Raw genomic sequence first — 26,635 nt, forward strand, 5'->3', positions numbered from 1 at the left:
GATCTTCTGGTTTTTAATCCATATTGGTATAATTTATTGGGAGAGAAAATGGCTTTTCAAGATGCTTCTTTTTTTAGAATGATGGCATGTGTGGTAGCTTTGAGAGTTGGTTGCTGGTACTGTTCATGACTGTTGTGTTTGCTGAAATCATTGTGCAATAGGAAGAGTCTTCTCTCATAAGTTATTATTACTGTTGTTATTGTTGTTATTGCTGTTATTATTATTATTGTTATTGTTTAGGAGTAGTTAGGACAGCAGTGGCTCAACCACTTTTGGCATTAAGGTTTATTCCTGGCACAGTTGTTGCAGTGAGGTGTTGGCACCTGGGACAAAGTATTACTGTGAAATGGTGGTGGGTTTTACCCAAATTCTCTTTTATATAGCCTTTAAACACTTGCAAGGTTTTAAATCCCATTTTGGCAAAGGGGAGGCACAATAGATTGGTTGCTTTGTTTATCATCTACAATCTGCAAGTGGTAATTCTTATTCTGGCAGTGCTGAAAAAAGCCTTTGATATGCCCTAAAAAGCAGGATATTTGAATGTTTTTTGCATTTACTCAATGACTTTGAGTGTCCTCTGCAGATATTTCTTGACTCCTCCTAAATTAGCAGGGATGCAATATTCCCAAGTCGATCTCTTTCCACCTAAATGCAGAATCAATGTCAGACTTTGTCTGAAGAGGATTAAACTTTTAAAGCATTTGGTATTATTAGAGAGTGGTGAAAAAATAGAGGCAGAAATGTCTTGTCTTGTTAGTACCTTTATGGGTCACAATAATTAATTTCTTTCCCAAATTCAAGACTAAATACTACACAACAGCCAAACACTATTGTTGAAAAAAATCTATAATTTCCCACAACTTTCTAGCTACCAGTTTGAATTTCAGGATGGGGGACTGCTGCTTTCTGCTCTTCTCTTACTTCCCCAGGCTTTGCACACGATAAACTCCTTAGAGAAATGCTGCCCAAGGCATCAGCAGCATTTCCCCTGGGATCTAGGGAGCTGTTTGTCATGTGAGGAAACAGACAAGACAGTGATTTAAAACTGGACATAAATTGTGATGATGTCTTGCTTTTATTCATGGCCTCTTTCTCTAGCTTGCTTCAATTAATTCTTGCAAAATTCCTCATCTGCTCTTACCTTTGAGCACAATCCTGGTTTCAGTGAGTTCTATTTTTGTTGGCAAGTTTATTTTCATTTTTTTAGAGCTATTCACCTGAACCACATGTTTTGAAACACAATTAAAAAAATAATCACCGGTCTTTAACAATAGTTACAGTTTGGGCTTGGGCATTGTTTATGTTTTTACCTGTTTATACATGTTGCTGAATTAAAGGCAAGATAAGATCTAAGAAAAGCACTTAATACATGAGGCATGGAACAATTTCTTTCATAATAGTTCTAATTCACACAAATGATATTTCTGCATTTCAGCAGCCCTTGAGTGTTGTGTACCTTTCACAGTAACTTCAGTTGTTAAGTGCAGCTCAGAAAAGCTTTCAGGGCTTCTGAGCCTGCATTTCAGAACATCACAAATGAGAGGGCCTAGGTCTTGTGTACTTCAGATCTATTTTTAAAAGCTGGAGTGAAGCATGGGAGAAGTTTGATGGACTCACACAACAGCTGTCATTACTTGTATGCATTGACCTTCTGTAAATGTGCTTGGCTGCTCTGCAGCTGAGATAAGACGTGAATAATCAACTAGAAATAAATGTGGGACTAAGATTCTATTACAGAGCAATGGAATGTCCCTGTGTAGGAATTCATGTGCAGATACTTTCAAAAATTTGCAGTAGTTTGAAGAGCAGTGTAGCAAACTGAAATGTGACTTCATTCTCTAGAGGTTAATGCCTGTTTGAACCCTTAAGAACAGAGCAAGGAATGGATGTACTGTAAATATCTTCTCATGCAATTTTGTCAGATTATTTGGAAAATTATACTACTGTCTTCTAATGACCACTTCAGAAAGACAGGAAATTATTAACATTTCTCCCAGTAGAAATATATTCTGTCTGTGAGACAACTGCTTGGAATAGGAGTGCTGTGTTTCATCACATTTCCATCCTTCACTTTCCTTCCAGCTTGAGGAATAATAATAGGCTTGGAAAGAGGTATCTGCAATAACTGCCTTAATTTCATTAAAATGGTAAATGTATCTAACATGAGTTGACTCTCTTCTGTTTAGATAAGTTTTAAGATAATAGATATGGAGAGAGTGCTGTGATTTACCAGGGTGGAATGCTTTGAAATTCCTTCAAGGGGTACCTTGTTCAGTTCTTTTAAATGGATATGAATGCATCTAATGAGTGAGTTTGTCCACTGAGTAAATATTAATTTTCTGGGTTATGTGATGACTTTTCAAGAACTTGAGGCCCAGATCTGAACCAGTAGAATGAAATGAGTTGATTCATAAGGAGATGAGGAGTGTAGCTCTGTGTTTGAGACTTGGGTGTGGTCTTGTTGCTGTAAACCACCATTAGTGCAGCTTATCTGGTTCTGTCAGTTGTGGTAACTTTTTGAATGTAGGCAGTGTGATAATTTCCATACAAAAAGGTGAATGCAGCTTCTTCATATTGTTGGACAAATAGCAAGTACCATGTTGTCAGTGTGCAAAATGGAAACTGTGTTTTCCATAGCAAGCTTAATATTTTAAAATATTATTTAATAGTTTATTTTTGGAACATTAGAGTAGGGAAATCAGCAAGTGCCTGGTGGTGTAATGCAGGCCCTATTGAGAGTATTTGTTTTGGTGTTTGTAACAGATCCTTTGAGTGAACTTTGCCATCTCCTATTAATAATAATGTGATAAGGAACACAGGAACAGGAAAGTGCACTTGTGTCAAAAGCAAGACAAAGTGTCATCTGGAACAATGCACAGATGTATAAATAAGATGTTTCTGTCTGTGCCTGCCATGGCAAGGATTCTGTTTAACTCTTGTTTCATCTGGTCTGGATTAAATTAATACAAGTAATTCCTTTTTTTTTTCCCTCACCATTCTCATCACATTAGCATCTACATGAGCTGATTTTTCTTCCATAGGTGTTTCTGCCCATGACTGCTGTATCCTGGGGGGGGAAAAGCTTTTTTCCAAGAAAAAGATAACAGAGTTGTCCTCTAAGCATAACTGAGAGAGCAACTTGAACAAAACCATGCCCATCTTTAAAAAGTGGGTCAAGACCATACTGTGGTAGGATCAGGCAGTTCAAGTGTGGACAGAGTTAAGCAGACTTTTTTCATTTGCAAAAAAGTGATAGTTTAACTTCCCTGCTACTGTTTTGGGGCTTGGTTGGTGTCTGTCACTGCACAGTAAAGATTAGCAGCTTCACTTCTTGCAGTCCTTTACCTTTAATGTACAGGAATGCAGTAATTTGTCTGTGAGCTCTGTTCTGTCAGGAGGGCAGAGCCAATGCAGGCTGTTGGCAGCTTCATTGGGAGGCCTTGATAATTTCCAGCTTCAGACTGAGATGGAATCATCAGCTGTCACTTTAGGGAGAGGTTCTTGCAGTAACTATAATTTATTGTACTTTCAAATAGGCTGTTATAGTAAAAATATAGATTTCTTTATATCTTCTGTGAGTGCTTGTGTGACTTTGCTGCTCACATTACTGTGACATGTGGGGTATCAGAGAGTTACAGAATCATTTAGGTTGGAAAAGACCTCGGAGATAGTGGAGTTAACCCATCACTAAACCTCAAGTGTCCCCAGGTGCCACATCTGCAGGTCTTTTCAGTACCTCCAGGGATGGTGACTCCACAGAATTCCTTAGTGGAACAGATTCATACCATTATTGAGTTTTGGTAGATAGGGAAATGGGGCATCAAGAAGCATTGAGAAACATCATGCAGGCAGTTTGTGCTGAAACACAGACAGGAATTGAGTCTTTTCCAGGTTATATGCCCTGTCTGTATCTCTTGTTATACAAATAGTCAGCATTTACATCCTGACTGACTTTGTGTACATTTGGTATCACAGCCTGTGGTGTTAAAAGGCAGCTGCACATTTCTGTTACTCTTAAGCTTTGAATGGTTTTCTAGAAACATTTCTGATAATTTTTGTTTTCTTATTTCTCCACACATAATAAATTTGGAGTCTGTAGCTCTCCCTGGGTAACTAATTGTGTACTTTGCAGCTATTTTTGGTATTTTCCTGGCTTTCCTGTTTCACCATTCAGATAACCATGATGTAATAGAAATACAAATGACCAATAAAATTAGGTTTGCATATGGATGATTGTGATTGTGTGTGCTTGTTATGCTTGGCTTATCATTGTCCCTTTGGGTAGAGTTCCTTCCAGTAGAAGAAACTGCTAATAATTAATGTGGAATTCCTCAGCAAAAATGTTCTAATTCTGTATTGCCAAATATAGTTGTCCTCTTATCTGAAGAGATGAAACTGGTATTTATGAGCCATCATTGATCAGCTGTGGCTTAATTTTACTGGCTGTTAGAGACTTGTTGACAAAAATGAAACTTTTTCATAAAGCTCAGAGCTTTAAATGCATGTGCATGACACAAATCCTTCTTTGAGTCTTGGGACAAACATGCATGTATTCCTTGTCATGTGCAGATATTCCTAAGGGTGCAACTCATTTCTGGATTAATTCTTTTCTCTTTTTCCTCTCCCTAAGATATCATTGACCCAGCTATCCTGAGGCCTGGTAGGCTGGATAAAACACTCTATGTGGGTTTGCCACCACCTGCAGATCGACTTGCTATTCTAAAAACCATCACCAAAGTGAGTATTTGGAATATATCCTTCATTTTGAAGCTTGGTGGAATGCTGTAAGACAAATTAAATGTTACAAAAAATGCACGATCCTGTCTCATGAAACACTTTCAGCTATTCCATGAGGTCATAAAAATAAACCCTGAGCCCATCTGCTGTTAAATTTGCTCTGGGACTGCAAGGGGCTGATGAATCTTGGGTAAAGCAAACCTGTTAAACACAGAAGTTGCTGCCTTGATAGTCACAGCTTGAACAGATTTAATTAGAAGATTCCTATCAGAGTGAGTAATGGGCCTGGACGTGTTTTGTAAGCTTTTTTTGGGGGGTTCCAGACATTCAGCAGAATGATTCACAAGCTCCATCTATGCTTGCTCAACAGTAGTTGTGACACCTAATTTGCTTTAGGATGAAAAGGAGCTTGTGATGATTGAGGTTGTGTGTTAAAGTAAATGTGAAAATGAACAATCTGTGCCTTCATGGGTCCTTCCTGTGGTGGACAGCACAATCTGCCACTTCAGACACTTGGATTATAGAATTCTGGGAGTGTTTCTCCAGGTAGGGCACAGCAGGAATCAAGGCCTTAAAAAGAACATAAAAAGCGTAATAATTACTTGGGTATTTCCTACTTTTTCAGTAGATCAACATTGATTTTTAAGACCAGGTGTTCTGTCAGATCTTGATTTGAGCTGCAAAGGAGACAAAGTCTTTGCTCTAGAGGAAAGACAGCATTATGAGAAGTCTGGCAAAAATTGTTTAGTGTATTTGTAATAAGGGTTAACCAGACTTGTGGACTTGTGTAACCTTAAAGTTGTGGTGTACAGGCAATAGTTGATTCAGAATTCAGAAAGTGAGAACTTGTTCCAGCCTGTTCTTTCATGCCAAAATGGATGTTCACAGGGTGACCTCTCATTACAAATTCAGGATGTTAGACTTTCCTTCATTTGTTCTGTGCTTTGCTTCATGGATGAAAATAGATTGAGTATTCCCCTATTTGCTATTTGTAGACAAGTTTGTTATTTCTAAGTTTTACAGAAATACTTCAGTTCATACTTTTTACAACCCTGTTCTTAATGTCCTTCATGAGATGTTGAGAGGAATTGAGTGTCACATCTCTGAATACTGTAAGGAATCACAATTTTTATTTTACCAGATTTATTTTCACAGGTAATGAGGCCTGTAGGGGAATAGTGTAGCAGAGCTTGGTGCTTTGCTGCCTTCCCTGGAGCAGAGGTGGCATTAAACAGAGCTGATTTCTGTCACTCTCACAGCCACACCAAGGTACAGGAACCCCCCTGGCAAGGGCAGGATCACTCATGGGCAACTCTGAGCACAAGGAACTGTCCTCACTTCATCTCTGGCTTCATCTCCTCTGTGAGGACCACAAGATGAGTCCTCACTTCATCTCTGGCTTCCTCTTGCGCGTCAGTGACCAGCTGGCTGTTGGGAGCACTGTTTGAGTTTCCCACCAGGAATCAAACTCAGAATTGCATTTACTGCCATAAATCCTGGGCGAGGTCGCTGGAAGGTGTCTTTGCTCCCTTCTCCTGGGAATCTTTGTGCCTACAATCCTGTCTTCCTGTTGGGATAGCACCAAGAGGAGTGGCAGTGGGATGTGGTAACCCTGTTATTATCCCACTGCCAGAATATTTTTGTCTTCTGCTGACATCAGCTTTGATGTGAACTTATCTGCTTGTGGGCCTTCCTGACAGCAGGAATACCTTGCACAGTGTTTGTCAGCTTGGTTTCTGTGGATCCCCTCACTGGTTATCATGTTGTTTATCTTCCTTTTTGGAATGCAAGATGCTTTCATGCATGCTTAACTCACACTAGTCTGGCTATTTTGATTACAAATCCTTGTGGTGAATGAGGAGTTAACTCCTACACATCTTTAAAGATTTATCTGAAAGAAGAACATGGAGTAGGAAGAGGGGAAAATGTTTTAAATTAATTGAAATGCTTTAATTTTTGTCAGATTTCATCCATGCATTCTAGGTGAGGAAGTGTGAAAAATTTGAGAACATATTTGCTCAAGGCCAGAGAAAACACAATGCTTGGTGCAGATATGAGTGGCTTCTGAATGCTGGCATGCATTCCCAGAAATCTCCTAGGAATACATGCACAGCATGTGGAAACTGAATCCTTGCTGAGTGAAAACATGGATGCTTGGAAAGGCAGCATGAGGGGCAGAAAAGGGACTTGGGGGGAGGAACAGGGTGTCAGGAAGACAGCCTAAATGTGGTTGTGAAAGACTTTTATTTCAGTTAACTTGTACAAATCAGTCATTCCCAATTATGCACATGATGCAAGAGAAGCCTGCCTCCACATGTTTCAGGTACTGCTGCACTTAAACATTCCTGGAAGCTGCATCAAGCTCCTCTGCTGCACAGAGCTGGGCTCCAGAGCAGGGAGAGCAAAAAATGCCACAAAAAAATGTTTAATCTATTGTATTTGCTCCACAAAACAATAGGTTAAACATTATTTTTAGCAGAGAAGGCATCTCTCTGGCTTGCAGTTTCCTATAAGAATTACTAAAGTATCCCATATGAAGTTGTAACCTTGTTTCCAGGTTAAAGTATCTCCTTTCAGGATGTTTTCAAATCAGGCTGCTCCTTTTTCTTTTTGTTGTGGCGTTATTCTGGATTTTTTCCCTTTCTAACTGTTAAAGATTCATTCAAGATTGTTTCCTTACTCTGCCTAGTCCTTGACTGTTCCACTGTCTGTTAAGTATTCAAGTATTTTAACTTGCCAGGTTAAATACACATTTTATTTTTGTGTATTTATAAAATACACATTTTATTTTTTTCTCTTGAAAGTATTGTAGGTATGCAGAATATTAGTTCCTCTGAAGGAGTCAGAAAATATTTATGTGAATTTGTGCATTTCTGTCAAATGAGAAACATATAATTTTATCCTAAAAGTGTTATTTTCTGTCAAAACTCAGATATTGTTTGATCAAAGAGACATCTTGAATCTCTGTACTATCATGATGATCCTTTACTGTTGTCTAAGGATAACAGGAGGATCTCCAACATCTTACAGTGTTTGGAAATTTTGTTGGCTAGTTTCAAAAACCATTTGAAATTGAAATATCATTTAAGACTTTTGCTGTTGGAAATGCAAAAATAATAACAAAAGAAACCACTTCTGGAATCTTTGTGGAGGAAGCAGTAATAATATGGAAAAGTAGTGTCCAAAAATCTACAGTGTATCTAAACTCCTATGAAACCTAAATGGAAAACTTCTAAGTTTGAAAATCTATATCCAGAATATAAAAGATAGACAATTAATTTAGTCTTAAATGTGATAAGACTAAACTGACATGCCTATTGCTTAGCTGTTTGATTTCAACACCCAGTAAAACCAGAGGAAGTTCAGCTAAACAAGCTGCTGAAGCAACCAACCATTATTAAAAATAAGCCCACATATGGAATAAAGTTGTTGTTACAATGCCCTGGGGCAGGCTGGCCATAATTTCCTTAGAGAAAATCTAATCTGTGGGTGGCAAGTTAAAATTCACCATTGCTTAACATTTCCTAATTAAATGGTTTTAAGGCTGATTCTCCTTCTTGCCAGTTTGAGGTTAAAAATATTTATATTTGTGGATATTGCAGGAGTCTTGTCAGATACTTATATGATTCCTGATTAAAGGAACTTCATCACTTCAGGGATGGTAGATGTAAAAGAAAAGAAGTTTTCTTACCTTTTCTTTTTGAAAGATACCTATATGATTCCTGATTAAAGAAACTTCATCACTTCAGGGATGGTAGATGTAAAAGGAAAAAACTTTTCTTACCTTCTCTTTTTCTTTACCTCAACCCCTTTAGGATGGCACCAGGCCTCCCCTGGGCAGGGATGTGAGCCTGGAGGAAATTGCTTACAGTGAGCACTGTGATTGTTACACGTGAGTATCTTCCACTTTTGACTTTCACACTTCATGTGCAGTGCCAGCAGTCTTTGGTGCATGATCAGCTGTGTTTTGCTGGTATTATTAATAGAGTTTTTTTAACTTTATAAACCTTTTCCCTTGTGTTTTTTTTTTCCCAAGAAGTTGGTAGGAATATATGGATGCTAAATCTTCATCTGGAATAGTCTTCCCATTGCAAATACAGAACAGTGGAGGCCTTTTGGTTTTCTTTGGTTTTATTTTATGATTCTTGCATCATCTGAGGAACAAAGAGCCCTCTTTAGGTTGTGGGCCCATACACAATGGTGATGAAAGCAAATTGGTGAAGCAGCCATAACCAGCTTGTTCTGTCACAGGGTTGAGAGCAATCTGTCTGACAAAGGATTGCTTTTATTCCCATTCCAGCTTTGGGAATAGCAAGGTGTGGCTTTAGGGAAAGCTTGATGACCATACCTGTCAGAATAATTTGCAGTTATGGTCCATAAAATTTAAAAAGCTTTAAGCTATTCAATAATTTAGTAATACTCACTGTTTTTATGGAGCTCACAAAAGATAAAGTTTACGACAGGCTGCTTGCCACAGTATTATTGGGAAAGATGAGTAATTTTTCTTTCTACACCTTTCACTCACTGGTTTATAGTACAGAGGTTTTTTGTTCAGTGTGTGGAGGTCTTGGTTTGTTTGGTTTTTTTTTGACGTTTGGGTTTTTCCTTATTTTGAGTTTGGGGGTTTTATGTGTGTGGGTTTTTGTTGTGGGTTTTGATGTCTTTGGTTTTGTTTTATCTGGGGTTTTTGTTTTATCTGGTTGGGTTTAATTTTTGATGTTTAAATACTTTATGCCTAGTAACCCCAAATGAAGCATGGGGAGTTAATTTTGAATTTTTTTTTGATTCAATGACTTTCACCAGCTGAAAGACATGTGAAAGCTGTTCCAGATCCAGGAAACTGGAAAGAAATACTTAAACTGATCTCACCATGCTTTGTGGATACTATTAAGAGCATGTTTACTGTTGATGCAGCTTTGAGCAACTCTCTTTGTAATGCTGAGGGATTTCATTTGAATGTCTCATAAGATTTATTAAAAAAAGAAGTTATGTTCCCAAGAAGTGGCACAGTATTAATTAACCCTTTGCATTTTCAAAGATGCTGAATGGGGATTTAGCCTCTTCCCTTGTTCCTCATTAATTTCATCTTAATTTGTGGCTAAAATCTGAAGGTGAAGGTTGCAGACTGCATAATCATCAGGCCTCTTCCCAGTGTTCTTAAGATGAAATTTGGACAGCACAACCAAATTTTAATGTCATTTTTAGTTTCTTTCTATATGCCATCAGCAAACCAGCAATTTATCAGAAATTCATCTCCAAATAACCTGTTGTTTGTATCCCTAGAGGGGCAGACCTTTCAGCTCTGGTGCGTGAGGCTTCCATTTGTGCCTTGAGACAGGAAATGGCCCTGCAGAATACTCAAAGCAACAAAGGTAAGAGAGCTTTAAAAAGAAAATCTTAACTGAACAAAGACAAAGTAAATGGAATATCAAGTGTTTAAAGTAGTTGAAAACAAGCATAAAGCTGTGAAAGCTGTACATCATTTATTGAATGACTTCTGAGCAAAACAAAAATTGAGTGACATAAGGGGAGGTAGGGGAAGGTACAGGAAAAATGGTTATGCCAGAAGTCAGCACAATTATTTTTTTAAAAGAATTGAAGGTTTCAGCCTTAAAGAAAAGTTTCTGTTAAATGGTTATGTAACCTGATTATTTTCTAGACTAAATAAATACACCTATGCCAATTTTCCCTGTCACTATCAGAGACTGTGTCACTGATGTATTTGGAGGAGGGTTGCAAACTGCACATTCCCTGATTTCCTACCTTTGGCACCCAGCTGTGTTGTGTAACTGAACACGTACACCCAGCTCTGATGGACTTGGGAGAATCTGTGCCACTTTTGATCTTTGGTGCTTGGCTCATCAGTGCCTCTTGCCAGGACTTTAACAGGAAGTTATGAATTGATTCAAGTATAATCTCTGCCCTTTCATTATCTGTCTGCACTGCTGCTTTAAGTTGTATTTTTGTGGGGATTTTTAAATTATAGATTGAAACTTTTATATAAAATGCCTGTTTAGATTTCCTCCCAGTAAGTTTGTTTGTTATTTTATCTTTAAGCCAAAATGCAAAGCTAAGATGCAATTGTGACTTTTCAGATTATGTCCTCAGAAAATACTGTAGGCTTTCAGTATGCCCCTAATTTCTAAGAGCAACACTGGTATTTTAATGGCTTTGAATGATTCTTTTTGATCTAGTACCTATCCAGCCTTGTCTGGATTTTAGCAACAGTAGATTACCAGAGCACAGTGTCTGTATTCCCTGTTCTGAGCCCACAACCATGTTCAGCTAGAGGAGGAAAAATCCCTGAGCTATAAAAACCTTCCCTGTTGTGTGACTTGGTTACCCATTTTGCTTGCTGTAGCTGGCTAAGACTCTTGATTTGAGGTAGATATATCTGAGTTCATCCTGATAATTTTTATAATTGAATATAATTATTTTTATAAGTGAATATTCTGCTGTTCAGAATACAGCAGGCTTTATTCAAAACTGTCCATCCCTTGAATTCAGCCTTCACAGTTAGGATTGCAGCCTGAGCACTGAGTGTGTGAATGTGTAGGCAGCCAGCAAGTCCATAATACATGTACAGCTTGATTTGCATGCTTATAGCAGCTTGCTTGCATTGACCTTGATTGGTATGAAAACATGTGAGGTGGTCTCTGATTTGAGACCCTGTTTGAGATTTGATTTGAGACCCTGTTCATTTTTATCTTCAAGATAAAGACTGGGGACTTTATTCCTTCAGAGTCGGGCAGGACAAGCTCAGCTGCCTCCCCTCCCACGCTCTGCTTTGCTGAGTGTCCTCCTCAGTCACTCCTTTGCAATCAGGGCTGCTCCTCTCTCTTCTGGAGAAACTGTTGCAACTCCTTGCCATACCTGATGTTTTCCCTCTGGAATAAAGTCAGGGGTGTGGTTTTTTTAACACTTGGCAGTGGTTGGTTTGAAGGTGCTTTTAGAAAGTGAAATTTAAAGATATCCTTTTGGTGGTATTTCTTAGGAGAATTCAGAAATTCTACTGCTAATCTGCTGATCATGTTAGTCACTGTGGTCTGAGAATTGCCAGATACAGAAGTTTGGCCAGATACAGAAGTTTGTAGGGGAAATTCCTAACAATTGGGCAGATTTCCACTTTTACAGCTGGGCAGGTTTTCGCTTTTATGCAGCACCCCCGCATTTCCTCACCGTTGGGCCAGCACTGAATGCTCAGAAAGGTTCACTGTCATTTGCAAACTTGGAGTTTCACTTCTGCCTCCCTTCTCCAAACCACTGAGGATGGTGCATAAAAGTGGTTTCAGCAGCACTGCAGAGTGGGACCCACCCTGCTGCAGCAGTTCTGCAGTTTCTGTCAGGCTCCTCAGAAACTCTGCAGCACCATGTGCTCCTGGTGACTTCTTCCCATTGATATTTTAGGTCACCTGTTGAGCTTAATTTTGTGTATTTATTTCAAACAGACCTAGTTACACAGAATGTACAGGATATGAGAAATAGAGAGAGAGAGCCTTACTCCTGTTTCAGCTGCAGTGACAAATACAGACCTTCTAAACCATGATCCTGTTTGTACATTTTTGTAAGAGACAGCCAGTGGTCCCACATCACCTGCAGTCTGTAGGGCTGATCCTAAGCAGAGAATCTAGGAGACGTTTTGTTAGAGCAGTTAAGAGCAAGTGTGGTTTAGCAAGTGAGAAGAAAGTTTTGCATCTTTGCAATTGAATTTGAAAAGCAAGGTCTAGTCCTTGTTTGATAGGAACCATGTATTCCTCACTCAGCTATGTAAACAGGAAAACTCCAATTTCATATTTAGAGTTGCAAGTACATTGTCTTATTTTTAAAAGATTGTACTTGTTGATATACTTCATTATTTTAATTTAACAATATAAATGCTTTTAAATAATAAAATATTTGTACCTACTTATTCAGACTAAATGGTTTGGTCATCAGAAATCAAGGCAGAGTGTGTTAAAGCAAGTAGCCAAGGTCTAGATTATTCACAGCTACATTTTCTACATGGTCAAGCTTTGGACAAGCTTTTATCACATAATAAGCATGAAGCAGTCTGACTTAACCTGCAGTGAGAGATCAGCTACCTAGCAGATTTTCTCTCAACCTGTAGCCTTGTCACAGTTTGATTAAAAATTACATGCCTAAAAACAAAAGTGAAAGCAAAATTAAATTCTCCTATCTTTATTGTTTTATGGAGTTTTAATTATTCAGTCTAAAAGTCATCTGTCTTCTGGGAAAGTCCCAATTTGAATGTTTTTCTTACTGCAAATAGCATTTCCTTCAGGTAATAACAACTGTAGGCTATTTGCTCTTCTCCTTAATACCTTAGGCAAGGTACATTTCATGTTTGATTTAGTATCTTCCATTTGCTTTTTAGTCTTTTACTCTATCAGCAGAATATTTTTGTTTAACTAGGACTCAAAATAGATTAATTTTAAGAGTTTTTTGATGTTGGGACATCCCATTTAATGTGGCAGAGGTGGAAATAAAAGCAATAATCATCCTAATGAAAGAGATTAAAAGAATGCACCAAACAAGACTACAGTTTGTATTTCTGACATATCTGGTACCTGTGCACAGTGCTAGCTGGTAATTATTTATGTAGTGGCATCTTAGGATTTTTAAATCCAGATTAAACAAGGTACTTCCTTGTGAGAGCAGAGGAACCTATGACTTATTTGATGTATGCTTATGTTTTAACATACTAAGAAAACCTGTTCAAAAGGTTATTATTAGGAATAATTACTGTGGAGAGCTGCATTAAGGTCAAAAAGGCAATTTGCATAAAGTTAAACACAGGGAGTTGTAGCAGTGAAAGCTTTTATCACTTCTGTGTAATGCCAGATAAAGCAATGATATAAAGCAAATTACTTAGAAATTGAGCAGAATTGGAATGATAGCAAAATGTTTTCTAGATACTTCTTAAATAACAGGGAAGTTTAATATCAAATTTATGTTAAAAAAAAAAAAAACTCAGAAGTAGAAGTAGCAGAATTTGAGGGATTCACTTCCAGAAAGGCTATGGGAATTCATTCATGAATGCTGCCTTGAAATACATGCAACAGTCACTTGGTTGTCACTTGTCTGCAATTTCAGTCATTTATCATGCTTTGTTCTTTAAGCAGAAATCAAGATTTCTCGTAAACACTTTGAAGAAGCTTTCAGGAAAGTGAAGTCTTCAGTGTCCAAACAGGTAAGGTAAAATTCCAGTATGTAAAGCTTATTACTCCCTGGGGAAGGACACTGCTGATGCTGGAGGCTGCTGGGAATGGTTAAGGTGGATTTCAAACTGACACTCTCTCATTCTGCATTAAACAAACCTGATGTTTGTGTTAAGGTCAAAATTAAGGCTCCCTTTTCAGCTGCAGATGGTGCACTGTGTGTAGATGGCTCACCAGGTTATCAAGGTTATTTTTTACTGTGGTGCCTTGGACTTCACTGACATTCCCAGATTGATTATTAACCTGGCCCTAAGCTCTTATGTCTGCTGAGCTCTCAGTGTAAAGTCAAGGCCTTCAGTGGGCACCACATCCTGCCACAACTTTTCCTCCCCTGTGATGATGACACACAAAGATGCTCAGATGTACAAGAGATGTAAATTTGAGATGGGACACAAAACACACTTTATGATTTCAGTTATTTCTTATCACTCTTTTCATTATTTGGATTAGTCAAGGAAGTTTGTTGCAAATGTTTCCTTATGCCCTTTTCCTTTTAATGACTGAAAGGAAAGCAGTTCAGTCATGTTAATTACTATAATTTTGAAGTTAATATATAGGAATTGCTATTATTGCAGAGCTTATGTCTAGGTCTCCATGTTTTGCCAAGAGTGTGCTGCACTGCAGCCAGAATACAATAATGTATTCACATGTAGCACTAGCCAGAGAAGTTAGTAAACTATTTCCATTCCTTTCATTTTTATTGTATTTTGGTGGTCAGTGACCTTTCATAAAATTAAAAGTAATCTGTGGCTCCCAGAACCTTTAAAGATGATATTGGCTGTTGTTTTCCCTTTGCTAATCACTAAACAAACAGCCACAAAAATTTAAAACATCTCCTCTAACATGGCAATGACAGTTAAGTATTAGAACATATTCCTTCTGGTTAACAAAAAATGTTATTCTGCATCTCAAAGGCAGCTTAAATATCACATATCTGAGAGTCCTACAATTTCAATTATAGGAGAGGGCAATTCTGAAGACTTGTCAGTTAGGTATTTTGAAATATCTTTTGCAATACAAGACACTTATCTCCCATTTCCAGCTGCTACTTCCTATGTGCTAGACAAATTCAGTCTGACAAAAACTACAGACTTTGCTATGACACTGGCAAATTTTTAAAAAAGGCAAAAAAGCTGCATCTTACTGGTCTAGTGCACCTACCTCTTCTACCTCATACACATCTGGTTTTGGATTAATTGGTTGACTCATGATAAACTAAAAAAATCTTTAAGCTGTGGGCAGACATCACCTTCTGAAGCCAGACATTTCAGTGGGAGTATTCTGCTCCTCAGAGCTCTCATTTTGAGTGACCAGTGAAAGGGTTAAGGAACAGCAAAGGCTGATGCTGTCTGTTCATGGTGCAGAACTAAAGGGGAGAGGAAAGTGTCAATTCAGCAGCTCCTGTGGTGAGGAGGGCACTGCCTTCTCAATGGAGCTGCCATCTAACCCAGCATGGCAACAGGAACTGTAAGAACCTGCCTGAGGCCTCTGGGAATTACACACCAGTGTAATTCTCCCTGGACAGCCTCATTTGTGAGCCAGGCTAGTGGAGGTTTGCCTTCTTTAGGTTTTTGTTTGTAAATGTTTTAAAATGCAGCTACTGACTCATAGAGCTGGTTTGTTGTTTCATTTGCTTAAATAATACACAAAGTCACTTTTAAATAATGTATAATTTTTTACCATTGTCTGAGGTATTTTTCCTCTTCTCTTGGCACTGTTAGGATCAAATAATGTATGAAGAGCTGCAGAAGTCACTGTGCAGGTGATAGATTTGGACAATTCCCAAAAGAGACTCTACACTGGTGAAGAGTTCTGCAGTGCCTGTTTTCAAGAGGCAAGTTGGAAAGAAGCTGTACTAAATCTCTCTCAACTTTTTATACTTTTTATACCTGAAAAAATGATCATCACAAGCTACTGCTCCAAAGCATCCTTAATTTAACTGTCTCCAGAATAAAAGATACAATACATGCTTCCTTCTTACAACCATTTACATTTTCCAGATGAATGCTTTTAGTGTTAAAAAGCTAACACCCTTCTGATCTATTTGGTGCCCTGAATCAGAAATCCCTGAGGCACAGGCCAACCCTTCCAGCTGTTGACACTGCTCAAACAGCTGTTTTCAACCACCACAGAAAATTGCTGTTTTCCAGAACAAGGACACTGAAAGAAGCTGTGAAAGTAGGCTGGGAAAGTGCTGCACTGGGTGTTATCACACCATTAATCATGCATTTTCCAAGGACAGTGACACATGAGTGTGCCAGCTACTCTGAGCTGCTCACAGCTTCCTTCCACCTCACCAAAATAAACTGCCCACAGATGGCAGGCTGGGAGGGTCATCTAGGATAGAGTAAAGTTTGGAAATGGAGAAGTGCTATGATACTATGATTCAACCTAGGAAACATTCGAGTTAAGAGGTACTTAACAAGTTGGTGCTTAATTATTTTGCTTAAACAGATAAATTTTCAAAATTGGGAAGCTTCAGTGTTTCGTCTTAACTTGGATAAGTGACAGATTATGAAACCTGCAAGCCTTCAGGGAAAAACACCAGTGAAATAGTTTTTGTAAGCAACACTTAGTCTCCTACTTGAATTCATTTAAACAAATACCCTGAATAACCAGATCTAACTTTAAGACTGACCTTACATCTTAAATTCTTCTCAGAATTGCCAGCTAACAAGAAATCTTGCTGCACCTTTTTACCCAAAGGTACATGTTTGAAGGCTATCAGATGTGACTTAGCACCACAGACTTGCATTTTAAAAATACTGATGATCATGGCAGCTTGTTCTTAGCACTGGGATTTTTGCTCAACATGGGATGACATTCCCTCCCTCTCCCAGGGAAGTTGGTGCCTGAGTGACTCAAATCCTGACTCATCACACTAACAAATTAAGTCCCTGGATATAAAGCAGATGCTGATGATGTGCCTCAGCTTTTAATTGTAAATCAGACTTGAAGCTTCAGCTATGATTCCCAGAAATCCAAGATGAAGCATCATCATTTTCAATCAATACCAGGTTGGGAGGAAACCTCAATGATCATCTGGTTCAACTTTTTTTGGGCAAAAAGCACAGTCTAGACATGATGGGCCAGCACCCTGTCCAGCTGAATCTTACAAGTGTCTGTCATTGGGGAATCCACCACTGCCCTGGAGAGATTTTTCACAATAACAATCAACTAGTGGAATAATTTTTTCTCATTTCCAATTGGAAGCAGCCCTTACCCTTCATGTTTTCCATGTCACCCCTGTAAAAAGGGAATCTTCCTCCATCTTTGTAACCACCCCTGGAACATGGTGCTGAGTTCTCTCTAAGCTTCATTTTCTCAAGGCTGCATGAACACAGTTCTCTCAGTATTAGCTAATAATACTGCAACAGTATAATAATAATAATGATACACCTGATTCATTTGAGTGGAACAAGAATAAGTGATTTCTCCTTTATGGATATACAGAGAAGATTCCTGCCACCATACCTGAGGATAGCTGCAGATGATGACCTTAAGCAGGAGTGGAGTCCTCAAGTCCTGGCATATCCACCTGAGAATTTTCCTTTCCTTTTATGATGATATTCCTGTGTATGTATGGAGCAAAAAAGCAAAGTAGGGCTTGCAAGGCAAGAGAAGGGAGGAAATGCTACCAAGGTGTAGGGAGATAGAATATAAGAAAATAAAAACAGTGTAGAAAGTAATCTCACCCCTAAGGAGTTGCAGCTGGGCCAATTAGCAAAGTTTAGGAGCAGGCCTGACTTTACCAGGCCCCAGCTGTAAGCAGTGAGAAGAAGAGGCTATAAAGGAGTGGAGTGGCTGGGTGAGATGGGAATTGGAGTCAGTGGCTGCTTTGTGGAGAAGAGTCAGTGCTCCCAAGAGGAGCTGCCCATGAGAAACACCAGGAAGGTGTGAAACTTTTGTGATAAGGAGCCAGCAGCATGGAACCCCTGCAATAAGATGACAACATCAAGGAGCAATAATAGCACTACAGTCTTGTCAAAAGTGCCAGCACAAAACAGGTTTATTATTCAAGGTGTCTCATGATCAGGTGATAGAAGAAGAAGGGTGCAGGAGGGTTTGAATGCACAAGAAAATCTGAAGTTAAGCTGGAAGGACAAAAAGCAAGGTCAGTCAAGTGTCCATATCCTGTGTGCTCACCTCAGCTGGGCTCAGCTGGGCAGGGTAGGCAGCTGAATTCCATTTGCCTGCTCACACGAGTGTTGCACCCACACTGCTCCTTGTGGGAAATTCTGCTATAGTATGTATCACTAAAACCACAATGATCCTTTGTACACAGAAAATGGGAACTGCTTTAAGGAAGGAGCCTTTTCACCCAATAAGAGACAAATATTTTGTTCTGCATAGGCAGCTACCACCCCTCCTAGCAGACATGCCTCGAGGTTTTGCCTCCAGTCATCTTGTTTCTGTTGTGACAAGATCAAGAAATTGTTCATCATGCCATTCTCCTCTCCCTTTTCCTGAGGCTAGCAACATATCAAAACCACAAGAATGAGCCTGTCCCAGAGCACAGTAGGTGCTAACAGAAGCATGGATGGGGGCAGAGGCAGTGCAGAGCACTGTCAAAAAGAGAAAAGAAAAATGCTATCGTCATTCTTGGCTCAGTAGAAAACTTTTTCCACATCTCTGTTCTGACTAAAGTCTTGTATCCCACTGCAGGTTTGATTGTGAAATAGAAAATTTGCTAGAGAAAAGATATTGCATGGAGTTGCAGGTTGCTGTGCCAGGCAGACCCACATGATTCAGACACACCTATTTATCAGATTGCTTTCCTAGGACCTTGCAGAAGCAATGCTGGCAGACCCAGAAGTGGCTCCTGTGCCTTGCAATGAGCAAGCTAAACAGCAGAACTTGCTTTGCTCTAAGTCTTTTGAGACTTCCAAATTAAAGAGCGCAGTTTCCAAAAGCTGTGCCAAACTACTTACACAAGGTTGCTGCTTCAAAGTCACTTACCTCCTCTTAGTCCAACAGCAGGGCAGCCTGCAGTCTGTAGCACTGATGTTATCACTGCTGAACCTCATCATTAAATAGGGAACAAACATCTTTAGGTTCTGCTGTGGCATGCCACTGCATCTGACAGAAGAATAAATGTCAGGGAGGCAGAGGTGAGCCACTGACCTCAGCTCTGACAGTGGCCATGACCAGATCCATGTCTCAGCACCTGGAGACCTTTGCTCACTTAGTGGAGTTCTGAGCACACAGCTGGAATTCTCAGCTGTTCCAGGGAGGAAGCCCTGCCCTGCCCTGCAGGCAGACACAGATGCAGCCATTCAGCACGTTCATGTTGGGAACAGACAGGTTCCACAGCAAGTGGGGAATGCCAGAGGCAAGGGTTGTTCTGAAAGAGGAGCAGACCCACCCCTGTCCTGTGGGAAAAGTAATGCCTAGCACAATCAGACTCCAGGGTGCATTACTGACTCCACTTCAGCAGCTCCAGATAATTGGGGGCAGGGAGCATTAAAAACCATGCAAGGACATTTATTCTGAACACTGCAGGTTATTCTAAAAACCCTGAAGATTCAGAGCTCTGCACAATTTAACTGCAACTAAAATCCTTGGGTGACAGTTAAAATTCCTGACTGATTTCACATAAAGGAGACGTTTTCCAAACTGAATGGAACAAACACTAATAAACATGTAGAAACACCAAAGTTAACTCATTCCATCTAGAATAGATTTAGAAAAAACAACTGTCAGGGTTCTTGATGCTCTTTAGGTTTAATTTGTTCTTCACCAGTTAGTCTAAGTTCCCACCAACTTTCAGATAAAATGTTTCAAAAATTACACTAACAGCTTTCTGCCAGGTATGTTTTAATTGTATTAATGAAAACTATTTAAGTCCTTAAACCAATAACTAGATGGTTCATATTTGGTTTTTTTAAATGTTAGTGTTTCATATTTCTGTGTCATGCCTTTGGAGTAAACACCATGACACAGAACTTAAATTCATTGTTCATTTAGAATACATCAAACCAGTCGAGTAGGGCCAGCTGCTCCTAGTTACTTTTACCAGTGGTTCAGAAATGCTTCTGCTTTTTAGGGAGGAAACAATGCTGGTTACCTTTCAAATGTTCTGCTTTGGCAGTTCTTACCACTGAGGTGGCTGCTAAGGATTTTATGTATTACACAGGAATGCTGTGCCTGAGAAGGGCAGTTCCCAATGCTTGCAAGAATCAGAGCATTGTTTAGATCCAAAATTCAATCTCACTAGCCCAGATTAACCTAATACACTAAATTGTTCTCCAGTAGGTACCCAGCAGCAGAAAGGTTATGCAAGCACAGTATCTCCCTCAGAATTCTGCACCATTTAGTACCTCCTGAAGTGATAATAATGTATTTATATTTTGAGTTGGAACAGAAAATCATAATCTGAACACATTAAAACAAAAACTGCAATTTTAAGGCCAACTTCAGCCTTTTAAAAAGCAGGAATTCTATTAGTAGGTAACTAAGACAACTACCTATAAAATCTTTACTCTGAACTCAGCTTATCTTAAATATTCATGTAGGATAACTGAATTTCTTAACTTTAGCTCTTAGCCATAAAACTTTGTAGGCACTTTCCATCCTTCATCCAGCCATGAATAAATCATCAACACCAAAGATAATTTAAAAAACAGAGTGATATTAAATGGCTTAAAAAGAAACTGGTTTGCAGCTTCTTAAGCCTTCACAAGTATTTCAACCCAAGTCAGTTTTCCTCTGCATAGGGAGGAAAGGCATTTATTCTTTACAGCTCATCTATATCACCATTCCATAGAAAGGTCTCAAATCTGCTTTAGAAATATCAAATTTCTCTAAAGCTTAAGTCCTTCAGCATAAGAGGACCAATCAAAAATTCACCCAGTATTACTTTAACCTTTTCTTTTTAATTACATGTAAAAATACTGGACAAATTCTAATTTGACATTGCACTCCACCCTGAGCAACGCACTGACTACCTCACAGGTTGTGGGCATAATGAAATCACTCTGTGGGTGGCTGGCAGACTTTCACACCACTTCTATTGTTTAGCCACAGATAAGGGCCCACACTTAAACAAAACACACATTTGAAACAGCACCACAGTGGAGTTAAGAGGTACCAGTACAATCTTTTCAGGCACTCACCTTTTCAAAACAAACAAACACCAAAAAAACCACCCCAAAATACAGGAGCTGAAGGCATCTAAAATTGAGTTACAGCAGCTACAACTTCCACCTTCCTCAGATTCCTTCTTTCAGATTCATGAAGAACATACACAGAGCCACCATTTGAGATTTAAGGGTAATTTGTAGCCAGGTTTGACTGCTTAAAGCCAAGAAAGCAAATCTGCTGTGCTGAGGTATGGAAAGGTTCTTCACTGTGCAGCATGTCCCTCTGTTCCCAATGAAAAATTTCCTAGGCAGGAAGTTTGATAACACCACCTCTGACCACATTTTAATATATAAGAAAGACAAGTATTTATGGAGGGTACTGTAGGTTTAGGGGGAAAAAACAAACAAGATTATTTAACAACCTTTCTGTGTACACAAATGACTAATGTGCTAATAGGCAGTATTGTCAGGGGCTGTAGCTAGACTTGCTTGCCAAAATTGTGTCTGTTTCCATCCATTCACTTTTCCATAAAAGCCAAATTTCCAAGTAAGTGTAAATATTTATATTTGAAGCCATAGTAACTTGGTAATAATTTTTCTTCAAAGATCAGAAAACCCCCAAACTCTCTAAACAAGACTTTTTCCAACATGAAACCCCAGATCAGGTTTATTAAGTTGCCTAAATGCTACCTGCTCACTCTACATGCCAACAGAAGCAGCTCAGGCAGTAGGGGAGACCCTTGGAGTTGACAATACCTGTGAATTCCCCACCTTTTTTTGTTTTTAACAAAGAAGTCACAGAAGCCATCTCAAAGATACCAGTTTCATTCTGATAGATTGCTCCTTTAAGGTACTCTCAGTAGAAAAGATGGAACTTTAAAGCATTGCTTTAAATGACATATTTAAACAAAAGCAGACTGAACAATTCTGTGCAAATTTAGTTCTTCCAACCATCAGTTTGGAAACATTTTCAACAGAATGTTTAAGTTAACAAATCATGTTAGTTTAGAATTAACAGGTAAGTACAGCATTTTAAAACTACCATCTAAATAGCATGTTGAGGGCAGTATAATACATTGAGAACTTTTAAACTGTTATGAGTCAGACACTTTATATAAATTTAACACCTACCAAAGTAAATTCTGTAACAAAGTGATTTTGCATTAATGCATATAACACTGATCCTTAGGCAAACAGAGACACATTAAACCAACAAATCTGAGGACTGTGAGGAATGTTATAGCTGGTTGGAGTCTGCTACAAAATCCTTAAGGATGCATTGCTATGTTGCTGTACATCTTAATTCAGGACACAGGTGAACAGCTTTAGCAGGAAACCTTTATACCAGCCACTTTAAAGCAAGCAGACATTTCAGAGTTTTTTGGTTGCCAGAAGTTTAATCTTGCTTCACTTCACCCTTTAATTGCCTTTTCATGCGTGAGTATGGGCTGATTGTGTCATCCATCACAAAGTCATACAGGACTCTTATCCAAGAGTTATACTGGGGCAGGTTGTCATAGTATTCAGCTGCTATTTTCTTCACCTGAAGGAGAGATATGAGGTTTATTTATTGGTTATGTTAACAGCACTTGTGACAACTTTACAGCCCTCAGTGTGTAACCTGGTAATGTGTAACAGCACAGGAAGTTCCATTCCAGAAGTTAGATCCTACAGGAAAGGCCACTTGTGCCACAATGCAAACATTCCTTGAAGGAAAAAGCAGTTCCCTAGTTATTAAGTAAATCTGCTGTGAAGTTTTTGGAGCTGCCAGAACAAACTCAGCTAACTTTCCAAAGTTCCTTCACCATGCTTCCTACAGGGTGATGGAGCTCACCAAGCAAGTGGTTTGGTTGCTATTGAAAGTGTGTGACTCAGCTCAGTGCTGACTCACAGATATACAACTAACAGTAAAAGGATGTTTTATGTTCTAGGAAGAGCTGTTTAGCACAGCTATTTTTACTTGTAGCATCAAATCCCGGTACTCAGAACAAAAAAGGCATTTTATTTCTGAGGAATACTTTGTTTCTGAAGACAGACTTCAAAGAATGAATAGAAACTACTTCCAAAGACTGTTCTCAGTTCCACGTGTTAACTAGAGCACTGTTCAAACTAACAGCAGCAGGTTCATTTAGGTGCCCACACTGCTATTTAGGGCCAGCCACTTAAAGCCTTAAAAACATGACCAGAACAAAAAGGATTCTTCACAAAATTCCATAGCTTTAGTCCAAAAAATAACATCAATCTGTTTAAGCAGCAAACAAACCCGAGATATTTACATGTCTGGTTTGAAGGCAAAGCTTGTTAGACCCATCACACCTATAAAATAGTGCACCTAGGCAATGTTCTTTTACTCAACAGTAATAACTCTCAGCTCACCAGTGCTGAGGAATCAAGTGTTCAGTACTCAGGGATTTTTAGCACACAGCACAGCAGCCCAATCCAATCAAATTAACTGCACTGTTCCAAAAGAAGGCTTTGTTTTCTTATCAGAGCTGTGGATTATGAGTCCTGCAGCAGAACTGGGTGTCTACCCCCAGAATTAAAAACCTGGAAAAATTCATACCCTTCTTATAGCTAAAGTACCTACCCAAGAAGTGAAGTGCTGGTTCACAGCACAGACCCACATATCAAAGGTGAGTTAAAGCAACTTTCACTGCATTTGAAAGATCAAAATCTATTAATAACAGCAATCATCCAGCTTTAAAAAAAAATTACAAAAGACCACACAAAGCCTCAGCAAACCAACTGCATGATCTACCTGCCCTGCTAAAAGTGCTGGTGTAGTTATTTCAGCTGCAGTTCCACCACTGACAACAGAAATACCAATCAAGTTTGGACTTCACCAGAGGGATGATCTTACAAGGTCTCACTATTGCCAAAGGCAATACCAAAGCTGTAAGACCAACACCACAGCTGCTGTCAAACTGCAAATTTAGTGTCTGATGAAAAACTGAAGATTCAAGTGTAACCCTGAAGCCTGTGATCCCATTCTTCAATTGGGAAACACGATACAGTGAGAAGGAAGCTTCTGACTGTAAGAAGCAAAGGTTCAAGCAGGAGAACTTCACCTCTGCTACTCATGCAGGCATGACAGGTCTAAGTCCTGGCTTCAAACTCTTCATTCTGCCTGTCCTACACTGCCAACGTACAGCTGATCCTTACTTAGGGGTCAAAGGCTCTTGCCAGAGGAAACTGAAGTGCTGCAGACTAGAGAAGTTATTAAACATTTGTCAATAGTACAGCAAACATTAACAGGACCTCAGACCCTCTCTGTTCCTCCACCAGAGGATGTCCCTGACAGAGGAGACTGAAGGATAAGCACACATTACAGTACTGTCCTTAACATTTCAATGGCAGAGATAACAAACCTCCAGAGTTAACTACAACCTCTTAACTAGTTTCTTGCATACTTACAAACAAGAATTCAGAAGACAGGCTGTAATTACAGAAAGCTAAAGTTAGTGCAAAGAATAAGACATGCATTCCCTCCCCTCTCCTTTTATGGAAGAGGACTGAGCAGCAGCAAACTTGAAGCTTGTTCAGGCTATCACTAAAATGCTTAATAATCACCTCCTTTATCACTCAACTTATATTGTGGGGTTTCTTTTTGGTTTTAATCTCCCAACTTCCATTCTTCTGTTAGTGTTCTACCTTAATTTAAGAAAAAGTAATAACCTTAGAAGTTAACTTACCAGTGGAAGGCTCTTGCCAGGAATATTGGGGAAGTCATGATGTTCATTGTGATAGCCAACATTAAAAGTGAGCAAATTAAGTGGCCCATAGTAGGAGTAGGTCTCATGTCCTTTTAGAAACATGTAATGTTCAGCTATGAAGTGTCCCGAAATTGGGTGCAACCCAAGACCAAGTACTGAACCAGCAAGCATGTAAAAAATGGATTTGACTCCCCATAAATAATATATTACCACATCAAAGGCGAGTTGAGCCAATAAATTGATTATTTCAAGTCGACTAATGGGCTTAGGATTGATGCAGAGAGGTCTAATGGCATAGAAAAAGGGCTGAAGAACAATCCATATGAACTTCCTAAACCGGGTGCAGAAAAACCAGCCCTCGAAGTTGGTGGGAATGTCCACATCGATGCCGTCACCGCCCAGGTACCGATGGTGATCCATGTGGTACCTCTTGAAGGAGATGGAGTAGGGGAGACCCAGAGGGAGGTTGGCAAATATTCCAAACCATCGATTCCACATGGCTTTGCAGTTGCCAAAGGCACTGTTGTGGGAGATCTCGTGGATAGCCAGAGTCATGGAATGACTAATGCAGCTTCCAAAAACGTAAGCCCAGAAGACAACCCATTTCCAATCCAAGTCTTTAACCAGGTAGAATGCAGTCAGCTGCGCCAGAACCATCAGCACAACCACCCAGATCAGGTTGTAGTCTGGCTTCATCAATGCTTTGATCTCTGGATGTTTAGCTAGATGGGAAAAAATTCAATGAAAAAAGTTATTTCAAAGCTCTCCTCACAGCCAACTATCCCAATTAATTACAGTTTCTTCCTGCCTTTGTCCCAATTAGGAATTGTCTGCAAAGGTAATGAAAACGCGTGACCTTTCCACTTGTGATACTTACTGCTATAATGAATCATTTGCAATCAAGTCATTTTAGCACTTTTGCGTTGCTCAGCAACTACACGCGTACATGGCAAGCAGCAGCACCGCATCAGCCTCCTCAGGAAGGAAACGCCTCTGAGCCCACAACGCCCCCGGTAATTCACAAGGGCTCTCGAAGGCTCAGCCCCAGCCCCGATGTCAGCGCCGCCGCTATCCGCCAGCCCCGGCCGAGACGCGGCTGCCGCGGTGACCTCTGCGCACAGCGGCCCCGGCACCGCCGTCCCGCAGGCAGGGAGCGGCCCGGGGCCGCCGGGGAACCGGGGCTGCTATTCCGCCGCCCGGGACGGCAGCCCGGCCCGCCGCCGCCGCCCCGCGCCTCGGGCTCGGCCCCCGCAGGCGGCCGCCCCCCCCCGCTCCTTTCCCCGCTCCTTCCCTTCCCCTCCCCCGCCAGCGCCGCCAAGGCGGCGGCTCCCGGCTCCCGCCCCCACGTCCGCGGCCCGGCCCGGCTCCCGCCGCCCCGCCGGGAGGCTCCGGGGGCCCGCGGCGCCCCCCGACAAGGGCGGCCATCTTGTGGGGTGCCCGTGCGCGTCCCCCCCGCTCCGCCACGCAGTCGGCGGCTCCCTCACCCAGGATCTCCTTGCGGCGGTCGGCGTGCGGTTGGTCCGTGTAGACCCACTCGAAATCCTCCCTGGCCACAGTGTTCCCCATCGCGGCAGCGAGCAATCCCCTCACCGGCTGCGCGCCCACTACGCTGAGCCCCCGCTACCGCGCTTTATAGCGCGGCGGAGGCGGCGCGGAGCCACGCCCCCCCGACCCGCCCTCGCCGCCCATTGGCCGTCGCCCGCTGTTGGGCGCGCTCCCGCCGCCGCTGCGCCCCCTGGCGGCGGGGCGGGGCGGGCGCTGAGGGGCTCGGGGAGCGGGACAGGAGCAGCCCTCAGAGCGGGACAAGAGCAGCCCTCAGACCGGACAGGGGGAGCCCTTAGAGCGGGGAAGGAGGAGCCCTCAGAGCGGAGAGAAATAGCCCTCA

General features: G+C 40.5%; 2 protein-coding genes across 3 annotated transcripts in view; one reads left to right on the forward strand and one right to left on the reverse strand.

The window, feature by feature from the left end:
• The window catches only part of NVL (nuclear VCP like), a 40,371-nt gene extending 24,430 nt beyond the window's left edge, over window positions 1–15,941 (forward strand). Inside the window, exons 19-23 of one of the 2 annotated variants that reach the window (XM_058020079.1) lie at window positions 4,631–4,737; window positions 8,553–8,629; window positions 10,021–10,109; window positions 13,857–13,927; window positions 15,677–15,941. In XM_058020079.1, coding sequence (XP_057876062.1) covers window positions 4,631–4,737; window positions 8,553–8,629; window positions 10,021–10,109; window positions 13,857–13,927; window positions 15,677–15,721 — 389 coding nt within the window. In that variant the 3' untranslated portion in view covers window positions 15,722–15,941. The remainder of the gene's footprint in view (window positions 1–4,630; window positions 4,738–8,552; window positions 8,630–10,020; window positions 10,110–13,856; window positions 13,928–15,676) is intronic. The other variant, XM_058020080.1, reaches the window with a different exon arrangement.
• A 4,625-nt stretch (window positions 15,942–20,566) lies between these two features.
• Window positions 20,567–26,383, reverse strand: DEGS1 (delta 4-desaturase, sphingolipid 1). Its single transcript, XM_058021224.1, has 3 exons — window positions 26,235–26,383; window positions 24,730–25,472; window positions 20,567–22,580 (listed from the first exon to the last, which is right to left on the reverse strand). Exons 1-3 carry the CDS (start codon window positions 26,314–26,316, stop codon window positions 22,434–22,436), a joined length of 972 nt encoding a protein of 323 aa, XP_057877207.1. The 5' UTR covers window positions 26,317–26,383; the 3' UTR covers window positions 20,567–22,433.
• Between the last annotated feature and the right edge of the window lie 252 nt (window positions 26,384–26,635).

The sequence above is a fragment of the Melospiza georgiana genome, chromosome 3, assembly GCF_028018845.1.
Source record: "Melospiza georgiana isolate bMelGeo1 chromosome 3, bMelGeo1.pri, whole genome shotgun sequence".
Lineage (NCBI taxonomy): Eukaryota > Metazoa > Chordata > Aves > Passeriformes > Passerellidae > Melospiza > Melospiza georgiana.